The sequence below is a fragment of the Diorhabda sublineata genome, chromosome X (assembly GCF_026230105.1).
Source record: "Diorhabda sublineata isolate icDioSubl1.1 chromosome X, icDioSubl1.1, whole genome shotgun sequence".
NCBI lineage: Eukaryota > Metazoa > Arthropoda > Insecta > Coleoptera > Chrysomelidae > Diorhabda > Diorhabda sublineata.
The window spans coordinates 19,119,792-19,146,285 of record NC_079485.1 but is presented as its reverse complement, the minus strand read 5'-3'; the positions used below and the strand labels follow the sequence as shown (position 1 = coordinate 19,146,285).

Here is a 26,494-nt window from a genome sequence, read left to right as displayed (position 1 = left end):
CAAGGACCAACGATTCTACGAAAAAATGTTTTATTCCACAACGTTTAAAGCTAGTAGAGGTTATTTTATTCTTTAGTTTATAACAGTTATAAATATTTTCTTTGTATTTTCTACAAAAAGATGTTCTACATCACTGTACAGAGTGGGAAGACTTTAGGAGAGGGTGATTTGTTAAATATTGCTGCACAAAGTTCGATGAATGCTCTGGTGCATTGTCGTGATGATTAAGTCAATCATCATTTGTCCAATGCAGTTTTCATCTGCTTCGTCGAACTCTTTGATGATCGTGAGATCTCTCGGACAATATTCAAAGAAAACAGCCTTTATTTAGTACATTAGTTTCAACATCCCCTTGCCAACGGGTGTCCTTTAATTGAAATTTTTAATCTAGAAAAAAATCGAATGCCATAGGAAGCTACTTTACGCCTGTACGAAGAGTGAGAACGTTGTACGATTTGTTGGTTTATTAATTATTGCTGCATAATTTTTTGATTCCGACTCTGACGTTGTTTATTTAGCCTTGGCGATTGAGAGAACTGGGTTTTTATTTCTACATTATAGACGATCCATCACCAGTAATAATAAAGGTAAATTTCCCAAGATTGAATCAATCTAATTTGTTGCAATTTTGCAGAATAATACAATGCCATGAACAAAAAGAAGACACTGAAAGCCAGTGCACAATGATTCCGAACACTTCCAGTCGGTAGCTGTGCACTACAATAAGTTCGTGAAATCTTACTGGTGATACTTATGCCCCATAGAGGTCGCTCGTTTTAACTCGGAGATATAGATGGACTTCATACTTTTGGTACAAAACTCAAAGTAGACTAATCACATTGACAATCACGATGAATGGGACTTCAATGAACAAATTTTCTATCAACTGTCAGTTGCTCAGTGAAACTCTTCAGTCCGTTTATTGTTTGTGAACGTTATGGTTTCTAAGATCGATTTGGGCTTTTTGGAATTAACATCACCAGATGCACCTGATCTCTTTTTACCTTTATCTTTTGGAAAAGTCTATTAAAATTTGTTCGTAGGATATTGATTGTCTTCTTTAACTTGTCCTCGGTAAACTTTGGTTTACACTTTTGTAAGTCTTTATCAGCGATATTTTCGGAGCCCACGGGACTTACAAGATCTTCATTATCGTGGCCGTCAAGAAACTAACCGAGCGATTGGCAATCGCTCGATCAGACTATAAATTGCTAGCGTCAATCGTACTCTAATCGCTGCAAATCTATTGATCAATGGCTTCAATTGTTTCCAACACGATCAACAATGTATCGATATACCGATTATAAATTTAAGTGATCGTCTCAAGTCAACTATTCAGGTGATGTTGCAAATAGTTTGTATTCAATAATAGAAATTTACTTGTCGGCGGCTCCGATTGATATGAATTTTGAATTTATTCATTTATCAATGGTGATAAACTATTTTTTATAAAAGTTCATTCATATTTTTCATTTCTCATTTTATCCACACGATTGAAAATCGAAATTACAGCGATATTTGATGCAAGTCCACAAGAAATATCATTTATAGAGTCTATTAACTGTTTCTAAATAAACATATGCTATGTGTAAAATCAAGACATCACTAAGATGAAACTTGATCAAAATAGATTCAATATGCGGATTTTCAAAAACACGGCAAGATTTTATTGAAACATACTTGAAATAGTTATGAAATCTTAAGAGAACCAAAATGTGATTATTCAAAATAACTTTCATGTGATTGATATACTGAAATGTATCTTCACATCGCGTGTATTTATCTACCAGTTGTCTATGTTGTTAGCTGTATTCTACACATTTCAAATGGAATTATAATGATTTAATATACGTTTGCGTCTGACATTTATGTCTGATAATTGTTTTTCATAGTCTTGCCTGGCCGGTTAAATGTTGTCTCCTTTCTCGTAAAAGTTTCGAAATCTCGTCAGACATAACCTTTTTATTTCGATGCATTTAATTGATACTCATTAGAATATAAGAATCGTATGATAAAGCAATAACTATATATATATAAATATAACCCATGTAATTGACAGAAATACTAAGGTAATTTGGCGTAAGAGCGACTTATCACTGCGGCTTAGTTTAATCTGCCAAATTAGTTTTGATGCTCATAAAGAAAATTGTATTCGTTATGGCATAGATGCGAAGAAAACAGAATTTCGAGTGTTGATTAAACGTATTAAAAATAAACCCAGAAAAAGTTTTTTATATATTAACCTGAAAGTGCTCCATATAAACACGAATGATTTTAAACGTTTGGGCCGTCATTTACTGTAGCTACTAAATTAATAGTTAATAAAATTATGAACTTAGCGATCGTCGAATAAAAGTATGTGAGACAGATAAATATTTTAGTCGAACGGGTTTGCAATATTTTTCGTGAAATGTTACATATGCCTACAAGATGGATGTCGCAATTGGTTATAGCCCCAGAAAATAAAGGGACAAATTGCTATCTAAAAAGCAAGCCTGCATTTTTCTAAAGTTTATTTTAGCATACATTTAAAAAATTCAAAGCTTACAAAATATTGAATTTCATTCGGGGAGACAAAGTGATTGAAAACTACTCCAAACATCATTTTTTTAGAAAAATCTCAAAAGCTTAAATAGTAAGAGAAAAACTATAAAAGCGTCTCGAATCCATGTATTTGCAAACAAGATATTCGCAAAAAACGATCGAAATTTATTCAGTCCTTCGAAACATTATTTTTACCTCCAAATGAAATTTTTTAACTATCATTCTTTTATATGTACGCTAAAATCAACTATTGAAAATACCTTTTGTATGGTAATTTGATTTCTCCTGTTATTGGATTATTAATGCTAGTCAAAAGCTAGTTCGCATTGAAATATTCGAATGAATTTTTGGATATCTTCAAACGTAGTCCAAGTGAATTTGTCCATCGATATGTTGCAGAAGATAAAACTCTATCATTATCATTACACCCCAGAAACAGAATAACCCTCGAAACGTTCGAGAAAGTGCTTCCAAGTAAGTAAACATTTTTTCGGCTAATGAGGTTATGGTCACAGTCAAGGACGGACATTATTTAGAAAAAAAAAGGAAAACGATCACTGATTATGATGCGAAATTTGAGAAAATTAAATATATTTTCCTTTTCCTTCAAATCGATCTCGTACATCTAAACAAAATAAAAAAAAATAAGTACAAAATCGAAGTAAAGTTTAGGTATACATTGTGAAGATTTATCATCAAGGCAATTACGATATTGTCTTATAGTTAACACAGCACGTGAGAATATTTCCTCCAGTACGCTTAGATCTCTTTGCCACTAAACTAAAATAGAAAATTGAGAAGGATGAATTTTAAACCAATGTAACCTGTGTCTTTATTGCAACGAGGCAAATAATTATATTTGTGAAGCTTCTGCATATATTCTCCTTTGGAAGTCGAAGAATTTACTGCAAAAAAAACAACTTCTCTAGTCCAGAATCTTCTCACTTCTGCATGGTCAGTTTCAAAGTCCGCACGTATAAATATTCACATGCGTAACTCTCGAGACCTTCTCAAAAGACTAATAAAACTATCGTTTTGTTTTGTTTGCGCTCAACCATACGTATTATAATGCAAGGTCAACCATGAATAAGTGTCATGCTTGAATTTTATGGGAACAGAAACGCATAGTATACGACCTTCAACGTCATTTGTGCAATCAGTTCATGAGGCATATGTTGAAAACGTAGTTGAAATTGCTTTTTTTGTGGTATCCGCATATATTTTCAATTATTTCATATTAAAAGAATCACCTTACGCAATGAGCGTTTGTATCTGTCATCACTTCTTCCAATAAACCAATAAAAATTATATTTTTGAAATCTCAAAACACTATGGCTATTACGTTTGAAGATATTCATACAGTCATTAAATTTTTAGCAAGAACAAGCTTTTATTCAGCATCAAACAATGTCTCGGATGTTCAGCATCATCCATTTTGAAAGCAAAAAGCCACTTACAAATCATCCATGGGATGGAGCACTTTGAGGTTAGCATATTTTTTTTGGATTCTTTGTTATTCCACATGAAAAATAATATTTAATCAACATCCGGAGTTGTTTCCTCCATATTTACCTAGCAACAGAAATAATTTTCTTTATATGAGTATTAAAACTTATCTAACCAGATTGATATAAAATTTTGATGACATGAGAAACATGGCGGAAAAAAATCACTCTTCGGTCAAACCGCTCGCGTATATTGAAGGTAAAGTAAACGTAATTTCTATGATAATACGAGGCATATTTTTTAAGTAAGTACCGTTTTGCGATTACGCCACCGCAACCCCAAGGTCAGCGTTCCGCACATGCGCGCTGGTTACCTACATCTCTTGTCTACGCACTAACGCCATTACAGTTTGATTCTTCATTGTGTACGTTGTTTACTGAGTGTTTAAGATGCCTCCGACAATCGCGAGTCCAGCCGATTGTGAAGTATGGGCTGTTATACGATTTCTTAGTGCTAAAGGCGTAAAACCGATCGATATTCATCGTGAGATCTGTGAAGTTTACGGATAAAACATTATGAGTAATGGAATGGTAAAGAAATGGGTGAGAGCATTTGAAGATGGCCTCACAAATGTGCATGATGAAGACCGGAGTGGGCGTCCTTCGGTCGTTAATGAAGATTTGGTGCAAAAAGTGGACGAAAAGGTGAGAGAAAACAGACGCTTTACAATTTCATCACTGCGACTACTTCCCTCAATATTCTCGTAGTGTTTTGTATCGCATTGTGACCGAGAACTTGAAGTACCGTGAATTGTGTTCACGTTGGGTTCCAAAAATGTTGACGGATTTGCACAAAACTCAACGTTTAGGCAGTGCTTTGACTTTCCTTGAGCGATACCACGATGAAGGTGAAGATTTTTTAGACCAAATTGTTACTGGTGACGAAACATGGGTGGCCTACGTCACACCAGAATCGAAACAACAATCCATGGAATGGCGACATTCATCATCATCCATTTAAGCAAACAATTTCTGTCCACATGTGGCTAATCGGACCAAAGATCTCATCAAATCTTTTCAATGATAAACTCTAGATCATCCTCCCTACAGCCCTGATCTGGCGCCCAGCGACTACCATTTGTTCCTGCACTTGAAGAAACACCTGGGCGGTCAGCGTCTTCAAGACGATGACGAAGTCAAAACAGTTTTGATACAGTGGTTGTTAACAAGTCAGGCGGCAGAATTTTATGAGGAGGGTATTCAAAAACTGGTGCCACGTTATGAGAAGTGCCTCAATATTCACGGAAATTATGTAGAAAAGTAGATTAAGGTACAGGTTTTCATGTAAAAATAAAATTATTGCGATATCTTTGCACTTCTTTTTTTAATTCCAAAACTGTACTTACTTAAAAAATATGCCTCGTATATAAACAGTCAGTAAGATTTTGTATCTGATAGTCTACATTCATGTCGTGACAGAAGTGTCGAATGTGAACGTGGGTTTTGGAACATGCCTATTTACGACAAAATTCGCATTTAAATGTCAAACGGACATCAATGTCATTTTAAATAATATCACCCATCTCAATATATTTGGAAAATAGTTGTGGAAAACAGCGAATTCAGTCCTTTCCCAAGGAATATATATTTATACTTTTGAACCAAGACTGGTTCTTTATGTATATTCGAACTATGAGTACGGATATTTTAAATATTAATATAGACCTAATAACCAACATTTTTATTCATAGAAAAAGTCTACTAAAATTGTGGTGCATTTAGATAGCTAGTATCGCAACAATAAGACAAACTAATTTTTTATAGTTAAAAATTTCTATTTGCTTTTTAAATTATACTACGAAAAGTAAAGACGATAATGTTACCCTAATTTCATAATTCAATTGAATTTATGAAAATTAAACTCGAATGATGTTTCCGAAGAATGGAATTAAACGAATTCAGTTATTGTAAAACAGATAATAAATTTACCATTATTTAAGAAATATATATGGAGCGACGGTACTAGTGGCAAAACCCTTCAGTGGTGAAGAATAAAACAAAACAACCCTAAGAGTACCTGACTCACGTATCTACACAGTGAACATAATGTTGACAAACACCTCAAACACTAAAAAGTACAGACAAATACCAATTGCATCGCACATACTACCAATATATTTACAAATAAAATAGATGCAATAATTAGGTACTCTTAAGGGGTTTGCTTTTATTTCCTTTGCGATACTGGTTGTTCCTATCCGCACCACGATTTGAGTAATGCCTACCGCGATTTTTTACATTCACCAGGGCTTGACCAACCAATTAAAGTGAGTATTCCATCCCTAAATGAAATACAAAGTAAGAGCTCATATTATTGCCTTAGTGGCAGCTGGTCTAGCTCTAATAAATATAAATAATTTTAAAGCAAAGCAATAAAAAAGTGTAAAATGGCTATGATATATGTGTGATGGTGAAGGAGCGCAATTGCCTACCTTGCCAACTTACAAATTCTCCGCCTTCACCTGGAGACAGAAATATATGCATTACATGAGGCTTAAATTTGAATATTTTAAATAATAAGAAACCATTACAAAACGTTACAATGTAATAATTTTCTTGCGAATAGTGTGGTCTTCGTCACACCCAAAAAATACGCGATAGAAATTAGGTGGAACGTGGTGTGTACAGGAACAACCATGTACTGTGAAAAACTAATTTCTTTCAACTATACTAAAACCCTAGTCATATTTCTGATATTCTCAGTTAAAAGGAAATTTATCCTTGATAACACAAACATATGCTGTAAAGTTGTAAGGTAGGTAGGTAGCAGTAAATATACAATGTGATCATAAATAGTCTCTTTTTTACTATAAACTGAAAAAAAAATGGTTATATTATGCTATTCTCTAAAAAAAATTATCCCTGTGGATCACTGATTACAATTACACTATTGTGGTTTATTTTCTATAATTTTTGAGAATTTCTTTTTGAGTATATAAACGAGTTTCTTTAGCGGAGTTAAATAGTTTATAATAAATACTCATAGGGAACGGAACGAAATAGAAAAGTAACCGAAGAATTTAAATAAATTATATAAGTTGGTTAAGTATTAGTGATAAGTTAATTATTTTATAAGTTAGTGAAGTGTTTATAAATTCACCCCACGAATAGAAAGAGTGTGAATAAATAAGCGAAACATTACTACATTACATTTTTCATGGCAATCAACCAGCTTCCTATTCGCACCTGGATCTCACCATTCCCATTTTCATATGCTTTATAACATTGCTTTTATTGTGAACACACTGTTTACTTTCGGTTTCTGACGACAATAAATTGAAAACACGCGTTAGACAGTGTAATTGTGGGCGTTGATATAGTGGTAGCACTAAACAGTATTTTCAGTATAAATATCACCAACTGTTTCAGAAATTCCAACTTAATAATTGATTATCATTCTGTCAGACACACCTCGATTTGCTGTAGGGTCAAAAATTCGTTGTATAATCTAAAGTTGACGTGAAAAAGGATAATTTCGCTGGTTAGAGGGATATTTTGTCGCCCAGTAGTATAGGGTTGTCTAAAAAGTTTTCGACCTAACAAAGAAACAAAAACTTTTGTTTCCATACTAATTTTTATTTCTCAACATAGTCTCTTTTGAAATCTGTACACTTAGTCCAGCGATTTTCTAACCTTTCTAACCCTTCACATAATAGTTTTCGCCTTTCTCCTCAAAATAGGCATCTGCGTATGCGATTAGCTCCTCGTCTAGTGAAAATCTCTCTTCTACAAGTGAAGCTGGAAGGTTAAGAAACAGACATGTGAGAACAACATCTAACACATGCATAATTCTATTCAATACTTAGATGGCAAATGCGTTCATTTGATGTACTGATAGCCTCTTCTATCTCTCTTATCTTATCGAGGTCGGACACCGCTCTACTTAGTTCCAAATTGCTTTGTTGTGACAGATTTTTATTTCTCTAACTGTTAGTATTCTGCCTTATAATTCCATTCTTCTCATAATATTTTCTATTTACACAATTTATTTTAGTCTTAAATCTGACGTTACCGCAAAGTTTACGGTGTTCTACACTATTTAGTTCTACCTTCTCGCCCGTTTTACATTTTTACTACATCTCTTTCTTCTCACATTATATTGTTCCATATCATCTTATATCATCGTTTCAACTGTAATATGTGCATTTCTTTCAATCAATTATTTATCCACTGAATCTAACAAAAAAGTATAGCAAGGACACACTCTTCTCATCTAGGAGCCCATCGAGGAATTTTAATTGTACGATAAATACTAGACCACGGAATGGAAAGAAAAATACAAATTATGTTTAAGGTGCTGATGAAAGAATTTCTCAATCTTTTGAATAGCACTCAAAAAGGTAATGCTCCAAAGTGCCCTTATCATCACAGTAATCGCATCGCAATGGTTGGTCTTGATTTGTACAGGATAGCAGTTTGTGATGAGTTGTTTGTATAACATTCCCAGTACTGCCTACAATAGTTGGGTTTGTTTGGATTTGGTGCGAGAAACAAAGTCGGAGACACTTATTCTACAGTTGATATAGTGACCGCAGATTTCGCCAATTTAGTCACTACTTTATTGAAAGTTAGACCAACATGAGCCTTGACCCTTCAAAATGTAATTTGAATACCTCTTTTTGATAAAATAAGTATTAGTTTCTATATATTTTCAATTGCTTATAAGACGGACAAAAAGTCGGCACTCACTGTTTGAAATTGGATTCTATTATATAAAGTTAAGAGCCTGAATAATAACTAGCGCCTCCGCATGATATATGGAAAGATCTCTACAAAATTTGAATTTTTGGAAACATTTGTATATAGAGCACAAAAAGCAGTTCCCACTCTCAGAAAGCCTTTATAAGCGTCAGTAGAAATAAACATGTGAGAGGAATAATGTGATTCGCAAATACAATTTAGGACATTAGAACTAATCCTACTATTATCGCAAATATTGGAAATAATTACATTTGTGGGTATAAAAGAATCAAAATTGTCCAACACCTTGTGATATAAACCCTTCAATAAGCACTGGACAAGTAAATCGAGAATTTAATTTTACTTAATCAAAAGTAAATAAATTCTTACAAAAAAATCATCTATACCCACATCATATTCAAATGGTTCGGCGACTACATCCTGGAGATTAAATCCATTGGTTGGAAGTTCGTAGATAGATCAACAATCAGCGACCAACGTTGTACAGGACACTATTCACAGATGAAGCCAAATCCCCATGCTATTCGAAAATGTCATTCCCAGTTAATGTTTTCAGTTAGCGTGTGGATTGGTTAGATAAATAACCAATTGATAGGTCATCACTTTTCTTATGGTCCTTTAAGAAGTCTATTTAGACTTTTTACAAAATATTATGCCAAATTTGCTAATGTGTCCCCCTCCAAGTTTTATTCAATTGAACATGTTGTGAGGTCTTTTTGGAACACTGTAGAAAATATTTAAGTGCTGTCATAGCCTGGAAGCTCTTTACCCTATTGGAAAAAATAGTTAGTTTTCATCTCTTAGTATTGGGTCGTTAAAGGATCAATAAAGTCTTCGAACAAGTAAATTTCACGAGTCAAATTCCCAACAATAAGAAGTAGTCCAACAATTCAATGTTTGGTGCGTCTGTGCATGATCTTCTCTGAAAAATGTGGATTGGTATAACTCCAATAACTAAAGAGTGTTAGTTAAAGAATCCAGCAGCAACACTAACACGTTAATCATTTGACGGTTCAGTTTTACTAATTAATCTCTTCATTGTAGAAAAAAACGTATTTTACATCATCCATAAAATTTGAATGAGAAAGATCTCCGAGAAATTTCGTATTTTCCAAAAGAGAATTTCTAAAAAAATAATAAGGTTTACATAAACAATAAAAACAGCTTGAAAGTAATTGCCGTCTGAAGTTTCTCGAGTGGTGGTACTGGCCGCTAGATGAATAAAAAAAAGAAGTTTGGAAATTGAATTAAAATTCAGCCTCTTGTAAATAAAAACTAAATTATTTTAAATTTTTTTCAAAATTAAAGAGAACTCGAAAAATTTGAAGGTGCAAATTTGGACTGGATCACCCGATATATATGAACAAAGAAATAAATAATGTTGATATTTTGCACTGTAGTCATCAATCGCCACATATTTAGAAACTGAAGTAACTATCAAACCATTATTCCCGCATTTCAGTACTGAAATGTAATCAAGTTAATATTCAGGCCTCAAAGGAGCATTATTCTCCAATTGTCTATCAAGATCAACTAAACAACGTTCAATTCAAAACTAATTATAATTATAAATAATTTAAAAAAATTGTATACTGAATAACACGTGTACACAAGATTAGTACTATCACTATAGATGATAAGTAAATCAACCACCAATTGAGCAATGTGGAACTTTCATACAAAAAAATAACTGGTTGAGTTTTTACTAACAGAAATAAAAGTACTAACTAGCAGTAGCGGCTTGTCATTAAGTGTCGCCGTACAATTATCCCAAAAATTAAAATATTTTTGGACATTTTCAACTTGTGAACATATCATTGAGTTTTTCTCATTAATACATTACCTTAGGGTCAGCTCGGAGTTGGCACGATTTAGAACGAGTTTCTCTCTACGGGAAACTAGGGGGTGTTTTAATGTAGCTTCGAAGTATGCTGATCGGTGCCAGTAAGACGACATGGGTTCAATTTAAGGACAGAAAATGAGTCTCGCGTGTCGATTGATAATTATTGGAGCCAGTGTTTAATTGCGAATTGTAAAGTATATCGATCATGAATAAAGTTTCAAACATTTTCCACGTATTGAAAAACATTGAAGATTTAGGGAGGACAAAATTAAAAGTGTAATATATACTTCAAGAACAGTGAAACCAAACCCAAAGTTTAACTTGAGTTTTGTTTGGTAGCGAAGTTATGTGGAATAAAATTGGCATGAAAGATTTAGATCATATTTACGAAAAAAATAAAAACTGAAAAATCGAAACAACACATGGATAATGTTTTTAGTTAACATCGCATAATGATAAAGTTGATAAGAATAGATAAATTTTAATACATAATAATTAATTATATTCGCTTTTGTGGTAAATGATTGAGCTTTGATAGATCTTGACAAAACTAAGAAGTTTATAGTTTATAAAAACTTAGTTCAGGACTAGATACGGGAACTGAAAGAACATTTTAATAAAGCGATATTGTTTAAAGGAACAAGAAAACCAAAATGACCTTCCTCACGCCCACCCCGAAGAAATTGCGAATTAAATGTAATGATGTAATCAACAAATTTTAGCTCGTTCTCGAGAGGTTTTGGAACTTCGTAAATCCAGATGGTCGTAATGTTTTTTAATGATACCCTGATTATTGAAACCCCCACAAATTAATAGTTCAATATTAAAACGATGGTACTTTCTTTTGAACATCCTATTAAAGAACTCAGATACTAAATGAAATCGTCCACAAGAGATTACCACGATTGTCAGAGACTAGGAGGAATTTTCATTAAATAGTAGTGTTTACAAATATAGAAAAGAATTGATTAACGTTATGGAAGCTATTGAAAATGACGATGAAATTAAAATGACATCTACAATTTAAAAAATAGACAAAAATTTAATCTTTTGATCGACAAGTTTTCACAAAATTATGCCTTGTGTAGACATAACTTTCTCACAGTTGCAACCAATAAATTTAATTAAGGTTAAATAGGGTTTAGAAAGTTTTGAAAAACATACACAAAAAATTCACAACTAGAAGGAATTTTCATTAAAGAGTAGTGTTTATAAATATAGAAAATAATTGATTAACGTTATGGAAACTATTGAAAATGACGATGAAATTAAAATGACATCTACAATTGAACAAATACAATTTACAAGGCAAATTTAATCAAGGGTAAACAGGGTTTAGAAAGTTTTGAAAAACATATATAAAGAATTCACAACCAAATTGATAATATAATTAAAGATTGGAGTCGCAAAAAACGTCTAAATGATAGTATCTCCTCAAACAAAAAAAGAGAAGCATGGAACGTTTGCAATACTACAGGGTGGCGCAATAGAACGTGTATTTATTAAGTATAGGCTAAAAAAATAAATGCATAAGGTATTGTTGAAATAAAAGATATGATGATTAGGTAATTAATTGCAGTTTTCGTCCTCGTGAATATTCAAAGAAAAAAGGGCCAATAATTTTTGTCGAAACCGTTTAAATTGAAAAAGGATCTTCTCAAAAGTGGAAAATCGACTAAGCATTTCTTCAGCAAATGCCAATCTTGCTCCAAAGTCGGTATCTTTTAATTCCTGTGTTACTAGAGCTTATAAGGATGCTGTTTAAGCTCCAACTTCAAAATTCGCTGTAAACTTCTTCGCGACAAGTTTAAAGCCGCCGATCGCTTCCGAGTAGACACATGCAGATTCTTTTGAACTGACTCCTTCACCCTATCAATATTGTCAGTGGTCCTAGACATTCTTGGACGACCTTTTGCTGATGGTTTAAACGTGGAACCGGTCTCTTCAAAACGTTTAACCCATATTTTAATTAACTTTGGACTCGGAGCTTCATTAATATGTCTTAATCCATATTCTGAACGATACAGTCGTCTTGTCAAGACGTATGAACGACCGTTCTCGTAAATTTTCATATGAAATAGTAAAATGTTATCAGTCTCTTGATAAAAATAAGTTAAACAAAACTTTAAGTTATTTTTCAAAGAGAAGAGTTCAGAGCTGTTTCTGGTGCCATTTAGTTTTTATCTTTGCTTTTTCATGATTATTTTTCAAGAGACATTGGAACTCATACACCTTAGTCAACACACCTATGTCGACATAATAGACCGACGGTGTAAAGAATTAAAATTTTCTTGAGAAATATTTCCTGCTTTGAGAATGTTATCTGACGAAAACAATATACCAATAATATTGACAATTTCAATAAACGAGTAATTGACGTTTTTTCGATTAAAAAGTAAAAAGTAAAGCTATTTACTATAGTAGAGTTACATTGAAAATTGTGAACTATTTTTTGTCTTGACTTCCACACCTACGAACCAAGCTATTGTCATTTAATAATTGGTATTTAAATTTTTTTTTCAATTGTGACTGTTCGGTAAAAAACCCACAGTCCTTGCAGACTAAACATCTAAACATCTTTTAGAGATGATAAAAAATAGAGTTTTGAATATTATTATATTTTTGGCACCAGTTTCTTTGAAGTTACGAGCCGCCACTACTAACTAGTTAAATATGCGCTAAATGAACCATTATTATCAGGTCGAATGATATGATTTTCTCATAAATCCTCTCTTTCAATTCCCGAATATTATTGGGTTGTTTGTCGTATACTTTTAACCAAGGTTTGGTAACCTGGTCGACACCTATTATACTGTTTTCCAAGAATAAGTAAGGCAGACCCAATTGGGATCTAACTGATATTGATAGTCGGAATAAAATGTAATAATAAATCGTTGAATATGGTTTCTATAGTATGTTCAAAAGTTGCCATTAAAAGGTGTTCTAATATTCAGTCAGAATTTATATACCTATTATATACTTTTTAAATTTTTAAAAATGGTAAAGTATAAAAGGATCTAGTCTTTAAATAGTAGTCCAGGCTAACTATTGTTTTTCAGGTTAGATAGTTAAAGATGATTAAGCCATCAATGTTCAACTAATGATACCTATTACCTACTTCGTTAATTGGCTTGAGATACAAAACTTATTATGAATTTCACGGGGAAATTATTTTTTAACTGCTTCCACGCATCGTGTAGCGACTAATAATAGGAGAAAGTTTTAATAACAATATGTGAAAAAACGCTAACTTTAATCAATTATTGTTTAGGAACTTTCTCCTATAATTCGGCTTAAATTATAAAAATTTAAAAATACACATCGATAAATATGAATTAATCAACTTCGTCAAAGCATGCAAACTCCCAAAACACATTAACTATGGTTGAATGTAAGTAATCCAATAAATTTTATAGGGATTTGATTTTGATTGGACGTTTTGAAAACCGTCTTTGAAAAATTAATTTCTATTATGGAAAAATATTAATAACGGGTTTTGATTAATGATATATATATATAAATTAAACTCACCTTGTCTAGTGGGATCCATATTATTCATTATTGGTTGACCGGGAGGCTTGAAAAAAATATCAATAGTTGCATGAAATTCAGTAGATGTGAAATTTTTGCAAAAGAATTCACTAATAGTATCTAATCTCTACATTGTATAGGACTGGGCCCGATGTGTCTCAAATATAATTTTGAATATCACTATAGTGTTTCTACTTGAAAATTGTACAGGTTTCATGTTTTTTTTTGCTTGAAAGTTTTTCTTCGTAAACTATGTTCTCAATTCGTGACCGAACTGTAAAATTATAACCAAGACTTGGTAAGCTCGCTACCACTGACCAAATGCATAAGTGTTACTAATGCAACAAGGTGTAACTTGCTCTCTTTTGATAATGTTGAATTACAATTTAAATTCATAATCCGTTGCAAAAAAACCTGAAGATAGAAATACCTGTTTTCAATCAAGAAGCTACCAAAATAAGAAGCATACTTTACGAAGAAGCCTGCAATATTTGTATAGAACATATAAATCCAAATCATATTCCCTAGATTCTATGATTTAGAGAGATTGGACAATATAAATAGATCACCTTGTGTATGTGAAAGTCTATAACCGATACGAGGAGGTAGTGCAATGGAATGTAATGTTTTTATTAACTGCCATTCATAATATTCCACAGAAATCTAATTATTAATCAAATTCGCCTTTTTTTGCTTGTTAAACCACAAAGCAGGTATACAGGATGTATCGCGACGTATAGTCTCTAGTTATTCAAAAACTGTATAAAATTTGGCGGTTATAAACAGTCAAAATTGAATTTAAATTGAACGATACCACATTTGTTATTCTATTGTGCAAAAAAATAATAAAATATTCTAAAATGCGACCATGAACATTGACACAATATTTGAACGTTGTTAGAAGAATTCTTGTGCATGTCCCTGCAATCCCATACCACTCTTATTTTATCCTTTAAATCCACTAAATCAGGCAGAATAAGTTATCCAAGAAATTTAAAGGTGAAATAGGTACTCAGAAAATAAGGTAACCAAAGAAAAGTGCTCTTAAGGTATTCTTTAACTTGTCCAAAATGTGAAAATATGCTTCATTGCGCTGTCATCATATTGCTTTCCTTCTCATTTAAAGTAATATTTAGTAGAGTCTTTTGAGATAAATATCTGTCCAGTTGATTTTCATAAAAAAGGGGCCAATCAACTTAAAAAAAGCGCACCAGACAGTAATTTCCAATAATATATGTAGGATCGAGATTATTGCTCTACTCCATCCTACAACCACGCACGAAACACGAGTTCTCTTCAGCAGCCTAAAGCCGACAATAACATTCGAGTTAGTCGGGAGTAAAAAGTAGAGGGTAAAGATCACGCAACTAAGACGGCTTCCCGCGTGATCAAGACGGTCTCCCGCTCATTTAGCGTATAAACCACATACACGAATATTTTTACTATCAACCTTAGTTCTCTTACTTACATTGTACATAAGTAAAGTGTTTTCATTGTTTAAATTCTGTCGTAAATGTGTTTTCTTTCTAACTGGCGAATAAAAGAACCCTAGACAACCAAGAAATCCCTACATATATAAAAATTGAGTTTTTGTGTATACTTTAGATCTTCCTATGACCGTTAATGAGAATTTTGGTGATTAATAAACACCACTGTGTTAAACATACGAGGATGTATTGATATCTAGTTAGCCTAGACCAGTTCCATGCATAAGCAAAATATGACGTTACCATAGCAACGAACGATAAATTATTAGAAGAGTCAGTGTAAAGTTTGACGTTAAAAAAGAAAACCAGAGTTACGCAATAATTTAAAGAAAAATGATCTCCACCGAAATTGTGAAAATCGAAAAATTGGAGTATCGAGACATCATCAAGTACCTTTATTTAAAAGGGTTAAGGGGTAAGCAGATTTACGAAGATATGCTTAATATCCTTGGTGATCAATGTCCTTAGTATGCGACCGTGAAAAATTGGACCGTAAGCTTCAAAAGAAATAAATTTTCCTTTGAAGATGATCACCGATCGGGAATGATAGTTTCTGTATCATCCCCCGAAAATATCGATGGAGTTCATGACATGATTTTATTAGACCGTCGAATTGGGCTAAAACGGATATCTGAAGCACTGAATATTTCATACGAACGCGTTCATCATATAGTTCACGTCAATTTGGACATGAGAAAATTGCTACAAATGTTTGTATATTGGCCAAAAGCGTGCAAGGGTAGAAGCATCGCATTCGATCTGTCATTGATTTGAAACGATGTAGACTTCTTAAACCGAATTGTTACTATGGATGAGACTTGGGTACATTTTGCTTCAGTTTTTTGGGATTGCCATGGAGTAATCATGATTGATTTTTTAGATAAGGGTAGAATAATAACTGGAGATTACTATTCAGCATTACTGACCACTCTACAGGAAAAAATTAAAGAGAAAAGAGGCGGAAAGCTATCCAAAAGTGTTTTGTTTTGCAGGACAATGCCCCTCACATAAATCTCATGTTTCCATGCAAAAAATTCTTGATTTAGAGTTTGAATTACTAGAATACCCCCTTTATTCACCAGATTTGGCTCCGTCCGACTATCATCTCTTTCCTCAACTGAAAAAAAGTTTAAAAGGTCGTAAATTTTCTTCCAACGAGGGGTAATAAAAGCTGTGAAGGTCTGGTTTGCAGAGCAAGAAGAAAATTTTTTTTTGAAAGGTCTAGAGACATTGCAGATTCGCTGTAATAAATGTATCCAATTAAGGAGAGAATATGTTGAGTAATAAAGTATTTTGACATTGAAATTTTGTTTGATTCTATAGTAGGCTAAGAATTTTTCAATATATTCTCGTATTTGATATATATACAGTAGGTACTTATGATTTTTTTAATACACTTTACATTGAATTCCTACTTGTTGCTTCAATAATTATAAAAAATTTCTCCGGTTATTATAACTAAACTACTGAATGGTGACAAGTGTGGTATCAATGATCGTATGTTTGGTAGACATATAAAAAAATTATGCTAGTCTTTCAATTGAAATAAATTCTATAAGGGTCTTGGATAGTCTCTTTATAATACAAATGAGCATCAGTTTCAAGTGTTTGAGGCAGCCAAATTTTAGAATTCTCATGTGGACAGTTTCCGAGAAATTGGACTGTCAAAACTTTGTGGGACACCCTTTATATGACAATAATAAAAATAACGCATTAAAATTAGAAAAGATGATTAAGAATGGAAAATTATCTTTAATCTATTCATAAAGAAAATAACATTAATAATTTACGGGCAAATAAACTTAAGATTTTAGTCAGTGTGTATGAAAATAGATTTTAATGAATTTTTAATCACAAATTTTCTTAAATGTGCAAGCCACTTCTTATAAGCTTCAAGGAGGAACAATCTAACTTAAGTCTGTAATATTTTAGAGTACCTTTTAATAAAAATATGAACTCACTAATAAATTAAATTCAGCTTTGCAATCGCCAACAGATATTAGTTCATAGCAGCTTTTTTAAGTACAAAATAGGTAAATAATTGCAAATTTAACATTCATGAACTTGATTCTATAACAAGAAACAATATTAACTACGAAAAATTAGCTTCGAATTGTTAATCCTTCTTTATTGCCATTTTAGACAAAGAAGTTTTTGGATTGTTTAATTAAGTTACCGGATTTCTAATGTTACTATGTGATTCACTATAAATCTACATACAGATAAAGAAAAAAATCATAATACCAAGGAAAACCGGAATGTAATGTAGCTTTTGCACTTGATTATATATGCGTGGTGTCAACCCTAACGTTTCTTACACGTTATAACAATAAGGGACAGTTATTGTTACTTAGCATACAACAATACGAAAGAATAATCAAAGCAATGGGTGCAAACTCACTCTCAAATCAAACGGAGTCGCCTCTAAAAAGTATCAGAAAACAAAGATGCACGCTCTCATCTGGCGTGAATCTGATCCATGACAATGCATGACCATATAGTGCCAAAATAAATAAGTTTTTGAATTTCCCAACAATTGCCGCTTAAAATGTTTGTCAGAATGCATTAGACGTTTATGAATATCAAAGACAGCTTTTGATTATCCTACTTATACACATAAGGAAGACAAATAAATTTCATGTTGAAGGTGGTAGTAAATCAAACCCATGTCAAATAATTGAAGCACATTTAACCGACCATTCAAAAATATTTTTAGAACATGGGGAAGCATAGAAAAGAAACTAATCAATTCACCACATTTAACTTTTATACTGACGACAAAATCCAGAATGCTATCCATTCAGGAAACCCCAGAGTTGACAAAGGGGCCAAGCCTGGGCCAGTTTTGGGAAGCCTAGCTTCGGCGTACCTGTGTTGGCCCATGCGTAGTTAAGGCTACTTAACTCAGCTTCGGCCATACCAATAAATACCCAAGCAGCATTGGGAATTCATTGGCCACACAGGCTTGGGCCAAGGTTGATTGACCCAGCCTTGGCCATACCAATGAATACCCAAGGTTGGGCCAATCCTGGTTAACCCAGCCTTGGCCATTCACAGGGGACCCAAGCTTTGGTTGTTCAGTCACATACGGCGTGGTTCGAATATTTTCGTCCGTCGGCAGCCATACTTTTTTTTAGTATGTGTCTGATCATTCCGATCTCTAGGTTTATTCAGTGTGTGTTTTTTATTATTTATTACTACTAAAAGTAACTATGTCTGATGCCTATTTTCGAGTTCAAATATGGCGTACGTTGAATAGAGAAAAAAAACTCAATTGTGAACGCGTAAAGCTTAAATAATTTAATTGTGAACATCAGCTCTGTGAGTGAGGTTAACGGTAGTGGTACGGACTTGTGCAATCTACAAGTGTTTAATATTTTTATTTAACTAATTAACTAATATTTTTATATTGTTAATTACAGTAAGAGTAAGATTAAATACAAAAATTTATGTTTGCTTATTTTTAAAATAAAAAAAATCATATTGATTAAAAAATAAACAACGAAATGAAATAAAGATAAAGAAGAAAAAGTTATGTAATGAATAAGTCTTGGTATTTAATCTTGGCCCAGTCCTAGCAGTTAAGGTTGGCCCAGCCCTGGCATTTAAGCTTGGCCCAGCCCTGGCATTTAAGCATGGCTCAGTCTTAGTGACCAAGCTTGGCCCAGTCTTGGCGACCAAGCTTGGCCCATCGTTATCACTCCAGAGTTTTACCAAGACTGGGCCAAACCTGGCTTACAAGCTTGGTCCAGAGTTCTACATGATTGGGCCAAGCTTGGGCCTTTGGAACTTTCCTCTATGGGTACTTTTTCAGTTTCGAAACGACGTTATTCTCGCACGCATTTTCATGTAAGAATGGACCGCATTCTTAAACGATTTTTGGTAATTTTCTGTAGTGGGTTGGTGCCCCTGAGTAAAAGTTCCATTTTGACATTGTGTCACTCTCTAAAGAGGTAAATTACTTATGGCGATAGAGGCCACATCCCGCAATTCTGACGGTGTAAATTGAAGTTCTTCACCCGACATTCCGCTTACAGGATGAGTTTTTTCTGACTCAAGCAAACGTTTAAATTCAAATATGTCAAAACGTAAGTGTCAATCATGAATCAGTGCTGCCAACAAACCACCTCGCTATGGTGAAATTTCCCTAACATATAGTTTTAACAATTTTTCTATAAAAAAATAATGTGAATACAAGCCTGAATAGACTCGTAACAGAAGGTCATTCCAGGATTTGTTCCTAGGAATTTGGAACTCTTGCTGGAATGGAAAGTCTACTGGGATTTTTTTAAAATAAATTGCTACGAGTACAGTTACGCCAAATTTGTACGCGTTAACAGGCATTTTGTTCTTTAATAGAATTCTTCATTTTGAATTGCTTAGTACTTGTCAAAAAATAATACAGCAAACATGATTATAGAAGAGAGCACTGCACAACAGAATATGAGTATTAATCACTTAAAATGGGAGATATTGTCTGAATGCTCCAACATTTTTCAAGTGTTGTTCAATTATACACACTAAATGGCAAAAAATTACTGATACTAAAAATTAGTTTCATAGAACAATGTCTATTTAAATTTTATGAATACCACGCAAGCATTTCATGTTCAAGCTGCAAAGCGAAATTTAGTGAAGATCATAGAATTGAAAGATAATGGTGAAAAATTGGAGATGAAACATATATGAAAGAAAATTTTTCACAAGCAATACATGGGAAAAATTACATTAGAAAAATAGAGAAATTATGTAGTTGTCAATAATAACAAGGATAATTTGAAAAATAGGCCTGTATGATACTAATTGTCCATCCAAACAACTTTTTCCTAGAATCTAATATTGAAATTCAGAAAAAACTGAAATATTATACTTACTCCATTGAAGTCACTGCCAATTTGGGGCATTCTGACACCAGGTCTGGGTCCAGCTGGATATCGTGGACCCATAAAAGGCTGGGATGTCATAATTTGAGAATGTGGAGGTGGTGGTTGCGAATGTGGTGAAGGCTGACTTGAAGGATGAGTTGGCGGTGACGGACGTAACGTAGAATTCTGTAACAAACGTTGTTCATTATTCAAGATTTGATTAAATTCAATTTCACTCACTGGAAAAAATCCTGGGGGCAATGGACCGCTAGGCATGCCATCTGAAGGGGGCATCTGTCCCAAGGGGCTGGGTGCAGGTCCTGTATTCTAAAATTAGAAAAAAGTAATTCTGAGTATAACTTTTGTTGGTTATATAATAATAGTTCAAAGTATAACTAAATAAGAAAACTTATAACTGCAACTATAAACTTACGTGAGCAATTCCATTTACTCCATAACCTGAATTTACGAAACCCTAAAAACAAAAATTCCAATGTAAACAATGTCTTCAAAAAAAGTTAATATGGCAACACTGTTTATTTAAATATAGTATAATTAAAATAGTTTCACTGCAATAATCAACTTTTTTATGTGAAACACCCCCAAAGACGACATAACAGGGCACATTTTAAAATAAAAAAAAATTTTTTCGAGTAAAAAAATGTATGTAAGTATTAGGCATCATTGGATATACAGATAAGAAAGGTTATCGGCATACTGACTAAAGAATTATGCATGCGTAAGGTAACCGCACTTTGGACCAAAATCGCATTCGCCTTTTCTAAGCTGCTCAAGCAAAATGAATCCGATATTTTGCGTTTATTCATAACTGTAAATGAAACCTGGATCCACCACTACACTTCTGAATAAAAAAACAAGGAAAGAAAACAAGAAAGTGGATTGCGAATTTGTTCCCTTGTTGTTGGTATTTTGTACACTACATTCTTAATATAACCCCAAAAAATGAGTCCATTGTATTGACATTTCTTCCAATCCATCTTCCAGAAAATAGTTCATTCAGTTCACCATTAATTAATTGATTAACGGAATTATTCCAAAAAGATGATATTGGTTCACTAGAAAAGGTAAATACATCTCAGCATGTAAATTTTCCTCAAAAAATATGGTCCTTTCACCAACAATTGCATCCCCACATATTGAATGACTATTCAGTTATACTGTGTGTCACTATGTAATATGAATTAGTTGATGAATAATAGTGAAAGTTTTGCCTGTTAACACAACCATTTTTATTAAACGTGGCTTCATATTCGAATAGCTGTTAGTAGAATAGTGGAAGAGTCCTTAGATATCCCCGTTGTTTTCAAGCGTTTATCCACTATCACAGGAAAAACCAGGTCCAGGGGTAACCATCATGATATTACATTCCGGAACATAAAGATTCAAGAATGCACCTTAGTATCATGTGTATCTTGTGAGCCATTTTAATTATGTCAGACTACTCTGCCACAGAATCGTCTTTCTCAGAGATTAGTAATAACGACACGCTACCTAGCGTAGTAGCATTTAGAAAAGATTTAGAATGATCAAATGACGATTTAAACCTTAATAACAAGGCATAACCCAGAGATAACACTATAATGAATCTATTTGACGAGAAGAATTTATGCATCATCCCTTGTTTTGATGAAAATCCGAATGAACTATTTGTATTCATCAAGATATCGACTTTTGAACTACTACTGAAACATTATAATAACCAAAATAATCCAGCGAATATTCAGAACCAAATTCTTTTTCATTGTATTTTAAGAAAATTAACTGGTGGAGTCAAAGAAGTAATTTCTATTTATGGAAATATGGGAAACTGTAAAAGAATTGATTCAAAATTGCGGAGATCAGATAACTGAAAATTCCCTCACTAGGGATTTAGTTAACCTTCGGCAGGGGCCACAAGAATCACCTGTGCAGTTAAATGAGAAAGTAATAGAACCTCTAAATTTTATTACCAAGTATATTAAAGTTCACAGTCAGAACCCAGAAATAAGACGAATCAAAATAAAATTCTTCAGACCACAGGCACATCATTCCTAACAGGATTACGAGAACCTTTAGGCTCAACTATAAGGGCAATGAGACCGAATAATTTAGCAAACGTGATGCAAAACTTTCAAGGAAACAACTTCCGATATTTACAAAAGGGTAATTATTCAGCTCAATCTTCAATTCCAGGTCCAACAACAATCTGTGTTTTCCAATTCCCAATGGCAATAAACTGGACAATTTCCGCCAAGACAATCGTTCGAAAATTTTTAAAGGCCTATATTCAACCAACCAAGACACGAAATATAACAACCGTTTAAAACATCTAATCAACCGAACGTCTGGTCATCCCGACCGAGGGTCCACTCCCATGAATATATCGACGAAATCCTATTAGACGCGACAAACCAAATTTCCAATGAAGAACCAAATCGTAGGCGAAGATTCTGATAATGAACATGAGAATCCAATCCTTGGTATCCCTATATCCGAGAAACCACTTCAACAACCAGATTGTCTTTAGAACAGACTTCCCGGAACATCACATATGTTTCCAAATAATTAATACATGTACGTCCAACTTTCAAGGAATAATCTAGAATCCAGTATTATAGTTTTATTCAAAAACCATTTCTAGCCAAAAAAGAAATATGTATGTCTTTTTGAAAGCGACTTAGTTAGAAGATGCGAAAGAATTTATAGAAAGATGCCATCCAAGTATAACTAATCATAGAGGAATAACTGAAACAGAGCTTCAAATAAGAAACGTTATTATTGTCCTAATTTGAAGACATCATCAATTTTTGCGGAGTCTGTCAAGAAAATAAATATTATCGCCCAATCCAATATTGATGGTCACTCCCACACATACCAAACCCATGTAAATCGTTCATATTGATCTATTTTAAACTAATGGACAGAAGTTCTTAACAGTAATACGAGGTATATTTCGCAATAATTTTATTTTTACATGAAAGCCTGTACCTTAATCTACTTTTCTACATATTTTCCGTGAATATTGAGGCACTTGTCATAACGTGACACCAGTTTTTGAATACCCTCCTCATTAAATTCTGCCGCCTGACTTGTTAACCACTGTATAACAACTGTTTTGACTTCGTTATGGTCTTGAAGACGCTAACCGCCCAGGTGTTTCTTCAAGTGCAGAAACAAATGGTAGTCACTGGGCGCCACATCGGGGCTGTAGGGAGGATGATCTAGAGTTTCCCATTGTAAAGATTTGATGAGATCTTTGGTCCGATTAGCCACATGTGGACAGAAATTGTTTGCTTAAACTTCACTTTTTTGGGTGATGATGAATGTCGCCATTCCATGGATTGTTGTTTCGATTCTGGTGTGACGTAGGCCACCCATGTTTCGTCACCAGCAACAATTTGGTCTAAAAAATCTTCACCTTCATTGTGGTACCGCTCAAAGAAAGTCAAAGCACTGCCTAAACGTTGAGTTTTGTGCAAATCCGTCAACATTTTTGGAACCCAACGTGAACACAATTCACGGTACTTAAAGTTCTCGATCGGTTTTACGCCTTTAGCACTAAGAAATCGTATAACAGCCCATACTTCACAATTAGCAGGACTTAAGATTGCCGGAGGCATTTTCGTCGTAGTCAAACGAAGGAAATTTGTAAAGAGATTAACGAGCAACTTTCCGAAAGTAAAAAGACCATTATAGGAAATAGAAATAAAAGGAGATTAACTCCTATTTCATAGAAACCCTCTACTAAGATTTACACTAAAAAAAAATAAGCTATTGTCAATATTTATACCAAAGACAGTACTAACAGATAATACTATAACAGACACTGCGACAGGTACTGTACATAAGAAAAACATAAAAAGATACACGAAAGAAAGATTAATTCAAAACCGGAGACAAGCAAAGATATGTAACACATACATTTTCTGAACTACAATCTAGAAGAGAAGAAATCAAAACTATTTAATCAATACCAAAAAGAACTACAATACGGCCAGAAAAACAACATTAAAAAATGTACAAAATTCAAATCATCTGAGATAGATAGAGCAGCCTTAAAGGAGCTCCACACACCAGTTACAAAACCAAACCATAGATGCCAAAAGATCATTTTCGGCCAAACTGAAAAATAAACAACAAAAGAAAAAAGAACGTAAGAAATCCAAATAAATGAAAAAGACGAAGAGAACAGCAAAGTTTTGTTCGTCCCTTACAAAACTTCCCCAGAGGAGAAGTTATGAACCTCTTTAAGATAGACTACATACAATGTATCAGTATTTACATTAGAATAAACAAATTATATCGGATGAGGTCTTAGCTAACTCGACAAATTCTAAAAAAAAAATAGTAATGAAATATTAGGGTATGTTGGATTAAACAAATTATTTCTAATTCTGTTAATTCAAGAATATGATTACACAAATAAGTTTAATAACTTTTTTCTCCATTATAACACTCATTCTCAACTCATATTATTCAAAAACCAACAATATAAATTATGATTTTTAAGAATGTATATATGTATACAATACATTATTATTTGCAAACAATATTTAATTCGCTTTTTCTTTTATATCTATATCCTTTGGATGTTAAATATTGAATGTAATAATTAAACATTTTAAATGTATAATAGGAATTTTTAATTATTTAAAATAATATTCATATACCTACATACATATAAACATTTCATAATAAATGGAAAAAAAAATAACTGAACTCATGACTATCATCCAAAGCCTAGAGCTTTGCCGCTGAGCTACAGAGTATATCATAAACGGTCACTACAGCTGCGTTATAAACTTCAGAAGGATGGAGCTTCTCCCATTACACTAGATCAGCATTTCTCAAACTTTTTTGATGGCGGAGCCCCTATATAGTCTGATCAAATTTGACGAAGCCCCGTATGGTATTTAGTTGAAGAAATATAAAAATAAGTAGAAGGAAAATTAAAATAATAAAACCAAGTAAAAAATGCATTTTTACTTTTAGTGTGTATGTAACAAGACTAATGTGATGAATGATCTTTAATATTTGGCTTTATTAAAGATAGCTGTAACCTAATATCTGGTTCGGCATCCAAGCGATTGCGGTAGTTGCTTTTGGTGAAAATATATGAAGAAAATTCCGTTTCGCAAAGGTATGTGCTTACAAATGGTAAAAGGACAGAAATAGCTTTTTTTGTCAACTCTGGATACTCCTCTTTAAGGCTGCACTAAAATTCTGCTAGTGGTTGATTCTCCAACTTTAGTTTTAGTAAAGAATCGGAAGTCAATTCTATAAGTTTTTCGTATTCTTGACAGCATAAAGTTGGAGGCTTTTCATTTATAAGAAAAGGATTTTTAACCCATAAATACTTTTCCAGATTGGTACCCAATTCATTAGGAAACTAATGTGTTACCGAGCTTCCCATGTTTCAAGATAATTAGCAATATCAGTAACTATTTCTTGAGGTAATTCTTCTGTATTCATCTCCTCACAAAATTCCTTTAATATCGGAAAACAGTCAAGTTTCTCACTTTCCACGCTACTTAGCCAAAATTGTAATTTCCTTTTAAAAGATCTTATTTTATCATTCGCTGTAAACACTGTGATCTGTTTTCCTTGAAGTGACAAATTAACTTCATTGAGTTCAGAAAATATTTTTGTTAAATAGGCAAGTCTAAACAACCAGTGTTTATCAATTAATCTGCTTTGTAAATCAAAAGGATGTTCCACAAGAAAATCGTGAACTTCAGCTCGTAACTCAAACAATCGAAGTAGTATTTTACCCCGAGATATTCATCGAACTTCTGTGTGAAGTAGTGGAGAAGTATGAAGGCTTCAAATATCATCGCACAAGATATTAAACAGTCTCATGTTCAACGGTCGAGACTTTATAAAGTTTATTATTCGAACAGACTCTTCGAGGACACTTTTTAATGAAACTGGCAAATTTTTAACGGCTAATGCCTGACGATGAATTATAGTGACTACTGCTGCAATTTTTAGCTATATTTTTAATCCTTGAAACGACAT

General features: G+C 33.2%; 1 protein-coding gene across 4 annotated transcripts in view; it reads right to left on the bottom strand.

The window, feature by feature from the left end:
• LOC130451505 (single-stranded DNA-binding protein 3) overlaps nucleotides 1-26,494 on the bottom strand; it is an 83,061-nt gene that overhangs the window by 39,753 nt on the left and 16,814 nt on the right. For 2 of the 4 annotated variants that reach the window (XM_056790547.1, XM_056790549.1), the window contains exons 5-9: nucleotides 20,910-20,951; nucleotides 20,717-20,803; nucleotides 20,486-20,662; nucleotides 14,125-14,170; nucleotides 6,482-6,511 (exon numbers count right to left, since the gene is read on the bottom strand). In XM_056790547.1, the coding sequence (XP_056646525.1) occupies nucleotides 6,482-6,511; nucleotides 14,125-14,170; nucleotides 20,486-20,662; nucleotides 20,717-20,803; nucleotides 20,910-20,951 (382 nt within the window). The remainder of the gene's footprint in view (nucleotides 1-6,481; nucleotides 6,512-14,124; nucleotides 14,171-20,485; nucleotides 20,663-20,716; nucleotides 20,804-20,909; nucleotides 20,952-26,494) is intronic. The other 2 variants (XM_056790548.1, XM_056790550.1) reach the window with 1 other exon arrangement.